Source organism: Anolis sagrei, chromosome 12, assembly GCF_037176765.1.
Source record: "Anolis sagrei isolate rAnoSag1 chromosome 12, rAnoSag1.mat, whole genome shotgun sequence".
Lineage (NCBI taxonomy): Eukaryota > Metazoa > Chordata > Lepidosauria > Squamata > Dactyloidae > Anolis > Anolis sagrei.
Window position 1 is genome coordinate 9,761,870 of NC_090032.1, and position 12,142 is coordinate 9,774,011.

The 12,142-nt window shown below is 44.8% G+C and overlaps 1 protein-coding gene across 1 annotated transcript in view; it reads right to left on the bottom strand.

Annotated features, from left to right (window-relative positions):
* Positions 1 to 450: 450 nt before the first annotated feature.
* DRAP1 (DR1 associated protein 1) overlaps positions 451 to 12,142 on the bottom strand; it is a 17,576-nt gene continuing 5,884 nt past the window's right edge. The window contains exons 2-7 of the mRNA XM_067472413.1: positions 12,015 to 12,087; positions 9,275 to 9,368; positions 7,502 to 7,621; positions 4,012 to 4,102; positions 2,759 to 2,844; positions 451 to 898 (exon numbers count right to left, since the gene is read on the bottom strand). Of these exons, the coding sequence (XP_067328514.1) occupies positions 745 to 898; positions 2,759 to 2,844; positions 4,012 to 4,102; positions 7,502 to 7,621; positions 9,275 to 9,368; positions 12,015 to 12,087 (618 nt within the window). The 3' untranslated portion in view covers positions 451 to 744. The remainder of the gene's footprint in view (positions 899 to 2,758; positions 2,845 to 4,011; positions 4,103 to 7,501; positions 7,622 to 9,274; positions 9,369 to 12,014; positions 12,088 to 12,142) is intronic.

Sequence of the window (12,142 nt, forward strand, 5' to 3'; positions counted from 1 at the left end):
GGAGGGGTCTTGGGGGGAACTGACCTTTTCTGGGAGTTGTAGTTCACCTACACCCAGAGTGCACTATGAACCCAACACCAATGGATCTGGACCAAACTTGGCATGCATACCTGATATGTCGAAATTTGATTACTGGAGGGGTCATGGGGGGAACTGACCTTCCTTTTTGGGAGTTGTAGTTCACTTACACCCAGAGTGCACTATGAATCCAATACCAATGGATCTATACAAAACGTGGAACGCATATGTTGAAATTTGATTACTGGAGGGGTCTTGAGGGGGACTGACCTTCCTTTCTGGGAGTTGTAGTTCACCCACAACCAGAGAAATTGTGAACCTCCACTGATCTGGACCAGACTTGGCACACAGAACCGCCATGACTAACTCGGCGTCCTAGAGATTTCGTATTAACGGTGGCAGGGTGGAAAAACGAGCTGAGGACACAACGCCTTCCTTCGTTGTTCTTTTTTAATGACAAATTAAAAAAAAAACAACCCAATTTGCTTTACAACCTCTCTTTCAAAGGAAAAAAAAGGCAGGGGACCAAAACAAGGATGCCATCCAATTTCTTCATTGGGAGCGGAGGAAAAAGGGAACAAGGGAGAAAGAATCCCACGCTCAGAGTTTCGTGTTTTTTAATAAATTTAAGAACGGCCCAGTCCAAAACAAACCCAGTGGTACGACCCCCCCGACCCTCTCCCGCCCCGTCCCCCAAAAGTGGCAGCAGCTGAAACGGACTCAGGGTTAGGAATCGTAGTCTTCCTCTTCGTCGTCCTCCTTGACCGGCGCAAGCGGAGCGGGCGGAGGGGCCGCTGAGAGGGACGCCGTCGGAGCCGGGACGGCGAGGGGGATTGTGGGAACCGGCGGGGCCGAGAAGGGGAGATACGGCACTGGGGTGCTGGAGGAAAGAAGACAAGGCGAGACAGGGATTGGAAGGAAGTCATGGCAAAAGAGCACGTTTTGTGAGCCCTACAACTGCCGCTTCGTCGTTCCGGTCCAGCAATGTGTCGTCCCCTATTCAACATACAGTGTTCCCTCGCTACTTCATGGTTCGCTTTTAGCGGACTCGCTGTTTCGCAGTTTTCAAAAAATATTAATTTAAAAATATATCGTGGTATTTTCGCTGTTTTCAAAAAATATTAATTTTAAAATATATCGCTGTATTTTAGCTGTTTCAGTGTTCAAAAAATATTAATTTAAAAGTATATCGCAGCCATTTTCACTGTTTCGCGGCTTTCAAAAAATACTAATTTAAAAATATATCATGGTTTTTTAGCTGTTTCAAAAAAAATTTAAAATATATCACGGTATTTTCACTGTTTCAAAAAAAATAATTAAAAAATATATCGCAGTATTTTTGCTGTTTCAAAAAAATTAATTAAAAAATACATTGCGGTATTTTCACTGTTTCCAAAAATTATTAATTTAAAAATATATCGTGGTTTTTAGCCGTTTCAAAAAAATATTAATTAGAAAATATATCGCGGTATTTTCGCTGTTTCAAAAAAATTAATTAAAAAATATATCGCAGTATTTTTGCTGTTTCAAAAAAAAATAATAATTAAAAATACATTCCGGTATTTTCACTGTTTCCAAAAAATATTAATTTTAAAATATATCGCAGTATTTTCACTGTTTTCAAAAATATTAATTTAAAAATATATCGCAGTATTTTCACTGTTTTCAAAAAAATATTAATTTAAAAATATATCGCGTATTTTCGCTGTTTCAGGGTTTCCAAAAATATTAATTTAAAAATATATCGCGGTATTTTGGCTATTTCGCTGTTTTCAAAAATATATTAATTTAAAAATATATCGCGGTATTTTCGTTGTTTAGCAGTTTTAAAAAAATATTTATTTAAAAATATATTGCGATATTTTCACTGTTTTGTGGTTTTAAAAAATATTAATTTTAAAGTATATTGCGGTATTTTCGCTGTTTCAAAAAAATATTAATTTAAAAATACATTGCAGTATTTTTGCTGTCTCACGGTTTAAAAAATATTAATTTAAAAATATATCGTGGTATTTTAGCTGTTTCCAAAAAATATTAATTAAAAAATATATTGCGGTATTTTCGCTGTTTCCAAAAAATATTAATTTAAAAGTATATCGCTGTATTTTTGCTGTTTCGCAGCTTTCAAAAAATATTAATTTAAAAATATATCGCGGTATTTTCGCTGTTTCAAAAAATATTAATTAAAAAATATATCGCGGTATTTTCGCTGTTTCCAAAAAACGTTAATTTAAAAGTATATTGTGGTATTTTTGCTGTTTTGTGGTGTTCAAAAATATTAATTTTAAAATATATCGTGGTATTTTGGCTATTTCACAGTTTTCAAAAAATATTACTTAAAAATACATCGTGGTATTTTCGGTGTTTTCAAAAAAATATTACTTTTAAAATATATTGCGGCATTTTCGCTGTTTTATGGTTTTCAAAAATATTAATTTAAATATATATCGCGGTATTTTCGCTGTTTTAAAAATATATTAATTTAAAAATACATTGTGGTATTTTCGCTGTTTCCAAAAAATATTAATTTAAAAGTATATCGCGATATTTTTGCTGTTTCCAAAAAATATTAATTTTAAAATATATCGTGGCATTTTTGCTGTCTCTGAGGATGTTTGCCATGGATGTGGTTGAAATGTCAGGAGAGAATGCTTCTGGAACATGGCTTTACAGCCCAGAAAACTCACAGCAACCCAACAATAATAATAACAACCAGCTTAAAACATATAGGAAACATTACGTGGAGAGGTGTGTAGTGGGTCGCACGGCGGGGGTCGGCTGGGACATTTCCTCTTCTCCGTTGCTCTCGCTGTCTTCCGAATCATCCTATTTATTGAAAGAGGGTTAGTAAGATTCGGAGACTGTTGGGACAAACCCATCCTGCCCATTGCCCTTTGAGGTGGGCAACCTGAACATTAGATTTACCGAATATACTCGAGTATAAGCCGACCCGAATATAAGCTGAGGGGGCTTTTTCAGTCTAAAAAAGGGGTTAAAAACTCGGTTTATACTCGAGTATATACGGGATGTCGATCTGAGTCTGTAGGGAAGTATCATTAGGGCCCATTAGGTTGACACAAATGTGATTTCTGACGAAGAAGGAAACGCCTCGAAACTGTTGACCAATATGGGAGAATTCAATGGTGTATCTTTCTGGACTCTCCCCACTGCCAAGCCTTATGTCCCCATACTATTGTCCTTAACCCATATGTAGCAAATTTGTTGATCTATATAAAAATTTTGATGTATAGCTCTATGTTGCAATGTGGCAGAATTCGCGGAAATAGGGTAGCAACAGTAGAGGCAAGATTAATTTGCATACGTGCAGCCGATTGGTCGTATGCAGATGAGTGTACGCCAGGATTTGAAAGGGCCACTGAGCCGGAATGGCAGTTGGGGGGAAGAGAGCTGAACATTCCAAAGGGGCGGAGTTAAGTTTAAAAATAGGCAGTTAGACAGTCAAAAGGTTTCAGTTAGGGATTCCTGTTTGTTTAGGACAGTTAGGAATTTCTGTGAGAGAAAAGCAGTTAGGGAAATGGAGCTTAAGTTTTAAGGAAAATAAAGAAGTGCCAGTGTGGTTTAAGGCGGAATATAGTTCTGTCAAGAATGTATGAAAAAGTAACATATTTGTTGATGTGAAACAGTTGAAGTTTGATAAGAAAAGTTAACTAAGTGAATGATATTGGATGTAAGACTCAAGACTGTAACAGAACACACCAATGTAACCATAAGCGTTGGAGCCAGAAGCTATAAATAAACTTTGTTACTTCGTTTACTACAAGAGTGTCTCAAGCCTGTAATATAAAAGGCTCAAGGAAAAAGCTCACAAGAAAGCCCCAGCCAATTTAAAAAGGGGAAAATACATCAATACAAGGCAGTAAAAAGATTTAAAAGAAAATATGCCCCCTCCCCACATTGTCACACGTAAAAAGACACCTGAAAAAGGACTGGAGTGGCGAAAGGTCGTCGCACCATCCTTTACTGCCAACCCACCTCTTGCTCCGAATCAGTGCCAGACTGCTTGGCATCCCTTCCTTTGCCCGCTGTGCCGCCATTCTTCCGTCCGCTGCCTGGTTTCCGGCCCCTGAACCAGAAATGAGAAACACAAATGGCTTTCAACCTGGGGTCTTTCTCAGTCCTAAAAACAATAGAGAGAAAGGATCCCCCAAAGTACAAAGGCAAAAGGCCACTATACACAAAAAATAATGCAGTTATATAATCCTGAGAATGTATATCAGATCTATGTTGTGTACTACAACATTCAATGTACTAACAGCTTGTACAAAGTATATTTAACAGAGACACACAATGCAAATCTCTAAACCAAAAAAATCTTTTATGGGATAAACACTTAAATTCCTACAGCAAAATGCACAAGTTTATCAGTCCTTTTATTTTCTGTGTCACCATTGCACTATATGTCTGCAATTTATTCAAACTAAGGTTTTTCAAAATGCCCAAACTAAGAGTATTTATCAACTGCAACATTTTGCGACTTCACCACCAAGGGTGTCATTTATGTTATTATCTGTCCCTGCTCCCTGATGTATGTCGGGCAGGCCAGTAGACAAATCAAACTTCTGGGCCAGAGTGAAGAGAGAGGGGGCCAGGGGGCAGTTCTATCTAGTCTAATGCATATGTCATCAGTTGGGGACCCCTCCCCCAGCACCACCTGCCGCTCTGGGTCAGAGTGAAGAGAGAGGGGGCCAGGGGACAGTTCCATCTTGTCTCTTGCATATGTCATCAGTTGGTGACCCCTCCCCCAGCACAAACTGCCGTTCTGGCCCAGAGTGAAGAGAGAAGGGGCCAGGGGACAGTTCCATCTTGTCTCCTGCATATGTCATCAGTCGGGGACCCCTCCCCCAGCACCAACTGCCGCTCTGGGCCAGAGTGAAGAGAGAGGGGGCCAGGGGACAGTTCCATCTTGTCTCCTGCCTATGTCATCAGTCGGGGACCCCTCCCCCAGCACCAACTGCCGCTCTGGGCCAGAGTGAAGAGAGAGGGGGCCAGGGGACAGTTCCATCTTGTCTCCTGCCTATGTCATCAGTCGGGGACCCCTCCTCCAGCACCAACTGCCGCTCTGGGCCAGAGTGAAGAGAGAGGGGGCCAGGGGACAGTTCCATCTTGTCTCCTGCATATGTCATCAGTCGGGGACCCCTCCCCCAGCACCAACTGCCGCTCTGGGCCAGAGTGAAGAGAGAGGGGGCCAGGGGGCAGTTCCATCTTGTCTCCTGCATATGTCATCAGTCGGGGACCCCTCCTCCAGCACCAACTGCCGCTCTGGGCCAGAGTGAAGAGAGGGGGGGCCAGGGGACAGTTCCATCTTGTCTCCTGCATATGCCATCAGTCGGGGACCCCTCCCCCAGCACCAACTGCCGCTCTGGGCCAGAGTGAAGAGAGAGGGGGCCAGGGGGCAGTTCCATCTTGTCTCCTGCATATGTCATCAGTCGGGGACCCCTCCCCCCAGCACCAACTGCCGCTCTGGGCCAGAGTGAAGAGAGAGGGGGCCAGGGGACAGTTCCATCTTGTCTCCTGCATATGTCATCAGTTGGGGACCCCTCCTCCAGCACCAACTGCCACTCTGGGCAAGAGTGAAGAGAGAGGGGGCCAGGGGACAGTTCCATCTTGTCTCCTGCATATGCCATCAGTCGGGGACCCCTCCCCCAGCACCAACTGCCGCTCTGGGCCAGAGTGAAGAGAGAGGGGGCCAGGGGGCAGTTCCATCTTGTCTCCTGCATATGCCATCAGTCGGGGACCCCTCCCCCAGCACCAACTGCCGCTCTGGACCAGAGTGAAGAGAGAGGGGGCCAGGAGACAGTTCCATCTTGTCTCCTGCATATGCCATCAGTCGGGGACCCCTCCCCCAGCACCAACTGCCACTCTGGGCAAGAGTGAAGAGAGAGGGGGCCAGGGGACAGTTCCATCTTGTCTCCTGCATATGCCATCAGTCGGGGACCCCTCCCCCAGCACCAACTGCCGCTCTGGACCAGAGTGAAGAGAGAGGGGGCCAGGAGACAGTTCCATCTTGTCTCCTGCATATGTCATCAGTCGGGGACCCCTCCCCCAGCACCAACTGCCACTCTGGGCAAGAGTGAAGAGAGAGGGGGCCAGGGGACAGTTCCATCTTGTCTCCTGCATATGCCATCAGTCGGGGACCCCTCCCCCAGCACCAACTGCCGCTCTGGACCAGAGTGAAGAGAGAGGGGGCCAGGAGACAGTTCCATCTTGTCTCCTGCATATGTCATCAGTCGGGGACCCCTCCCCCCAGCACCAACTGCCGCTCTGGGCCAGAGTGAAGAGAGAGGGGGCCAGGGGACAGTTCCATCTTGTCTCCTGCATATGTCATCAGTTGGGGACCCCTCCTCCAGCACTAACCGCCGTTCTGGGCCAGAGTGAAGAGAGAGGGGGCCAGAAGACAGTTCCACCTTGTCTCCTGCATATGTCATCAGTCGGGGACCCCTTCCCCAGCACCAACTGCCACTCTGGGCAAGAGTGAAGAGAGAGGGGGCCAGGGGACAGTTCCATCTTGTCTCCTGCATATGTCATCAGTTGGGGACCCCTCCCCCAGCACAAACTGCCGTTCTGGCCCTGAGTGAAGAGAGAAGGGGCCAGGGGACAGTTCCACCTTGTCTCCTGCATATGTCATCAGCCTGTGCTATGCTAATAATATAATTTAATATAATGTAATATATTGTATATACATATAATATTTATAATATAATGTAATGGTCCAGCGTAGTTGATGGCGGAGAACCATCGCTTCAATGCTGGTGGTCTAAGCTGACATTTGTCCGCTTGTCTTCCCAAGAGATTTGCAGGAGTTTCTGGAGGCAGTGCTGATGGAATCGTTCCAGGAGTTGCATGTGATGTCTGTAGACAGTCCACGTTTTGCAGGTGTATAGCAGAATTGGGAGGATAATAGCTTTATAAACAAGCACCTTGGTATCCCTACGGATGTCCCAGTCCTCAAACACTCTTTGCTTCATTCGGAAAACTGCTGCACTCGCAGAGCTCAGGCGGTGCTGTATTTCAGTGTCAATTTTGACGTCTATAGACAGTCCACGTTTCGCAGGCGTATGGCAGGGTTGGGAGGACAATAGCTTTATAAACAAGCACCTTGGTATCCCTATGGATGTCCCGGTCCTCAAACACTCTCGGCTTCATTTGGAAAAATGCTGCATTCGCAGAGCTCAGGCAATGTTGTATTTCAGTGTCAATGTTGATGTCTGTAGACAGTCCATGTCTCACAGGCGTATGGCAGGGATTATACTTTGTACAAGATGTTAGTACATTGAATGTTGTAGTACTACAGCATAGATCTATTGCACATTCTCATGATTATATAACTGCATTATTTTTTGTGCATAGTGGCCTTTTGCCTTTGTCTTTCTCCATCCTACCTGGAAATACGAGAGATTGAAATGACCACCTTGTTACGTGTCATGCAGGTACCCAGGAATCATGCTATGTCTCTCTTCCTTACCTCCGGGACACTTTCTCTCCCTCCATGTGGTTGTCCTCGGTGTCTCCTTGCATGTCCGGGACGGAGGCAACCAGGTCCTTCAGAAAGTCAAACTGCTGCTCCAGCTCTATGCATTGCTTCCTGCGCAAGACCAGAGCATGGTCTTTAGGTACTGTTCTTCCTTTCTGGGAGTTGTAGTTCACCCACAAGGAGAGGAACTGTGACCTTCACCCATGATGGACCTCCACCCATGATGGACCTGGACCGAACTTGGCACACAGAACCCCCATGACTAACTCAACCTACTGGAGGGATTGGAGGGGACTGACTCGCGATAGTGGGAGTTGTAGTTCACCCACAACCAGGGAAACTGTGACCTCCATCCATGACGGACTTGGACCGAACTTGGCACACAGAATCCCCATGACTAACTCAACCTACTGGAGGGATTGGAGGGGACTGACTCGCCATAGTGGGAGTTGTAGTTCACCCACAACTAGGGAAACTGTGACCTCCATCCATGACGGACTTGGACCGAACTTGGCACACAGAATCCCCATGACTAACTCAACCTACTGGAGGGATTGAGGGCACTGACCCGCTATAGTGGGAGTTGTAGTTCACCCACAACTAGGGAAACTGTGACCTCTACCCATGACGGACCTGGACCAAACTTGGCACACAGAACCCCTATGACTAACTCAACCTACTGGAGGGACTGGAGGGGACTGACTCGCCATAGTGGGAGTTGTAGTTCACCCACAACCAGGGAAACTGTGACCTCCATCCATGACGGACCTGGACCGAACTTGGCACACAGAACCCCCATGTAGTGGAGGGGACTGACTTGCTATAGTGGGAGTTGTAGTTCACCCACAACCAAGGGAAACTGTGACCTCCACCCATGACGGACCTGGACCAAACTTGGCACACAGAACCCCCATGACTAACTCAACCTACTGGAGGGATTGGAGGGGACTGACTCGCTATAGTGGGAGTTGTAGTTCACCCACCACCAGGGAAACTGTGACCTCCACCCATGATGGATCTGGACCGAACTTGGCACACAGAACCCCCATGACGAACTCAACCTACTGGAGGGATTGGAAGGGTCTGACTCACCGTAGTGGGAATTGTAGTTCACCCACAAGCAGGGAAACTGTGACCTCCATCCATGACGGACCTGTACCAAACTTGGCACACAGAACCCCCATGACTAACTCAACCTACTGGAGGGATTGAGAGGATTGACTCGCCATAGTGGGAGTTGTAGTTCACCCACACCTAGGGAAACTGTGACCTCCATCCATGATGGACCTGGACCGAACTTGGCACACAGAACCCCCATGACTAACTCAACCTACTGGAGGGACTGGAGGGGACTGACTCGCTATATTGGGAGTTGTAGTTCACCCATAACCAGGGAAACTGTGACCTGCATCCATGATGGACTTGGACAGAACTTGGCACACAGAACCCCCTTGACTAACTCAACCTACTGGAGGGATTGAGGGGACTGACTCACCATAGTAGGAGTTGTAGTTCACCCTACTGCCAGAGAGCACACTGAACCCCACCCATGATGAATCTAGAGCAAACTTGCCCAACACCACAAACTTTTAAGTACTGGTGGAGCTTTTCAAGGTTAACCTGGCATTATGGGAGTTGTAGTTCACCCACTTATGCATTTTATGCAAATAACCCGGGCAACGTTGGGTACCCAAGCTACTGTGCATATGTGTGTATCTCCTAGAGTGCCAAACGAAAGGTGTAGATAAGTGGAGTGATACTCACAGGTGTGATGTTGTCATGGTCTTGGCGTTCCTGGATTGCGTCACATGACAGGCATTTTTCAGTAAGGATTCCAGAAAGAGCTCCAGCGCTCGGGCTTTGGGTGGGAAACGGTTAAGGGACCATATGCTAATAATATAATATAATATAATATAATATAATATAATATAATATCTATATAAATAAAAATGTAATGTTCGTTTGTGGGATTAACGTAACTCAAAAACCACTGTACGAGTTGACACCAAATTTGCCCACAAGACAACCCAAGGAGTGACCATCACTCAAAAAAATAATTTTGTCATTTGGGAGTTGTAGTTTCTGGGATTTATAGTTCACCACCAATCAAAGAGCATTCTGAACTCAACCAATGATGGAATTGAACCAAATATGGCATACAGGACTCCCATGACCAACAGAAAACCCTAGAAGGGTTTGATGGGCATTGACCTTGAGTTTGGGAGTTGTAGTTCACCTACATCCAGAGAACGCTGTGGACTCAAACAATGATGGATCTGTACCAAACTTGGCATGGATATACCATATGCCCAAATATGGACACAGATTGAGTTTGGGGGAAATAGACCTTGACATTTGGGAGTTACCGGGATTGATAGTTCACCTACAATCAAAGAGCATTCTGAACTCCACCAATGATAGAATTGAACCAAATATGGCATACAAGACTTCCAAGACCAACAGAAAACACTTGAAGGGTTTGGTGGGCATTGACCTTGAGTTTGGGAGTTGTAGTTCACCTACATCCAGAGAACGCTGTGGACTCAAACAATGATTGATCTGGACCAAACTTGGTACGAATATTCCATATGCCCAAATACGGACACAGATTGAGTTTGGGGAAAATAGACCTTGACATTTGGGAGTTGTAGTTACTGGGATTTATAGTTCACAATCAAAGAGCATTACTTTATTTTCCAGATCACCAGACTGGGCCACAGCAATGCATGGGACAGCTAGTAATATAATATAATATATTGTATATACATATACTATTTACAGTATTATAATACAATACTAATAATATATTATAATTATAATTATATATCTTTATATTACATGTAATATTACTAGTAATGTTTGCATGCTGCAAGTTGCTTCTGGTTGCTTCTGAAGTGAGAGAATCAGCCATCTATGAAGACGTTGCCCAGGGGACGCCCGGATGTCTTGCAATCCTGCGAGGAGGCTTCTCTCAGGCCAGAGAAGTAAATGGTGGAAACAGAAGAACGGCCTGCCTCAGGGGAGTGTGCTTGTTCCATCCATGTTCAACATCTACACAAATGACCAGCCACTGCCAGAAGGGACAGAGAGTTTCATCTATGCTGATGATCGTGCCATCACCACCCAAGCAGGGAGCTTTGAGATGGTTGAACAGGGGCTTTCCGAAGCTCTAGGTGCTATTACAGGGAGAACCAACTGATCCCTAATCCATCTAAAACACAGACATGTGCCTTTCATCTCAAGAACAGAGAAGCATTCCGAGCTCGGAGGATTACCTGGGAAGGAATCCCACTGGAGCATTGTAGCGCACCCAAATACCTGGGAGTCACTGTGGACCATGCTCTGACCTACAAAAATATCAAGCAAAAAGTGGGCGCTAGAAACAATTTCATACGAAAGTTGACTGGCACAACCTGGGGATCACAACCGGATACAGTGAAGACATCTGCCCTTGCGCTGTGCTACTCTGCTGCTGAGTACACATGCCCAGTGTGGAACACATCTCACCACACTAAAACAGTGGATGTGGCTCTGAATGAGACATGCTGCATTATCACGGGGTGTCTGCGCCCTACACCACTGGAGAAATTACACTGCTTAGTAATTTCACCACCTGACATCCGCCGGGAAGTAGCAGCCAATAGTGAAAGAACCAAGGCAGTGACGTCTCCAGCTCATCCCTTGTTTGGGCATCAGCCAGCACGTCAACGACTTAAATCAAGAAATAGTTTCCAAAGATCTACAGAGACACTCACTGGAACACCTCAGCAAGCGAGAGCCCAAAAGTGGCAGGCCCAAACCCAGAACCTCAACCAAATGAGAGACTCCCCCCTGGGCACACAGAAAATTTGGAAGGCGCTGAACAGACTGCGCTCTGGCACCACGAGATGCAGAGCCAACCTTCGGAAATGGGGCTACAAAGTAGAATCCTCGACATGCGAGTGCGGAGAAGAGCAAACCACTGACCATCTGCTGCAATTAACCTGAGCCCTGCCACATGATGCACAATGGAGGACCTTCTTGCGGCAACACCAGAAGCACTCCAAGGGGCCAGATACTGGTCAAAGGACATCTAATCAACTACCAAGCTTGCAAATTTTGTGTTTTGTCTGTTAGTTTTGTTCTGTTAGAAATGTAATACAATGGTCTGGTTGCCCCGACACGATAAATAAATACTAGTAATGTTACAATATAATGGTATAGTACAATATAGTAATATTTAATACTGCTATCGTACTATGCTAATAATATAATATAATATAATATAATATAATATAATATAATATAATATAATATATTGTATGTATATATATCTTGTAAGCCGCTCTGAGTTCCTTTTGCGGTGAGAAGGGCGGCATATAAATGTTGTAAATAAATAATAATAAATAAATAAAGGTGATGTCAAGGCTGAGGTCTGAGATGATATTATTTGATGTATTTGGGATTCACAACATACGCATGGGCCGCCCTCAACCTAACATGAATAAACCTTTGGAAAGGATACATATGATCACAGGGACGGCCGCCGCCACTTTGCCGATCTCCTCATCCGTTTGCATAATCTTTTTGATCCGGGCCTTTCGGTTTTTAAAAAAAAGTAAGATAAGATTATTTCATTGATCACTTAAATAC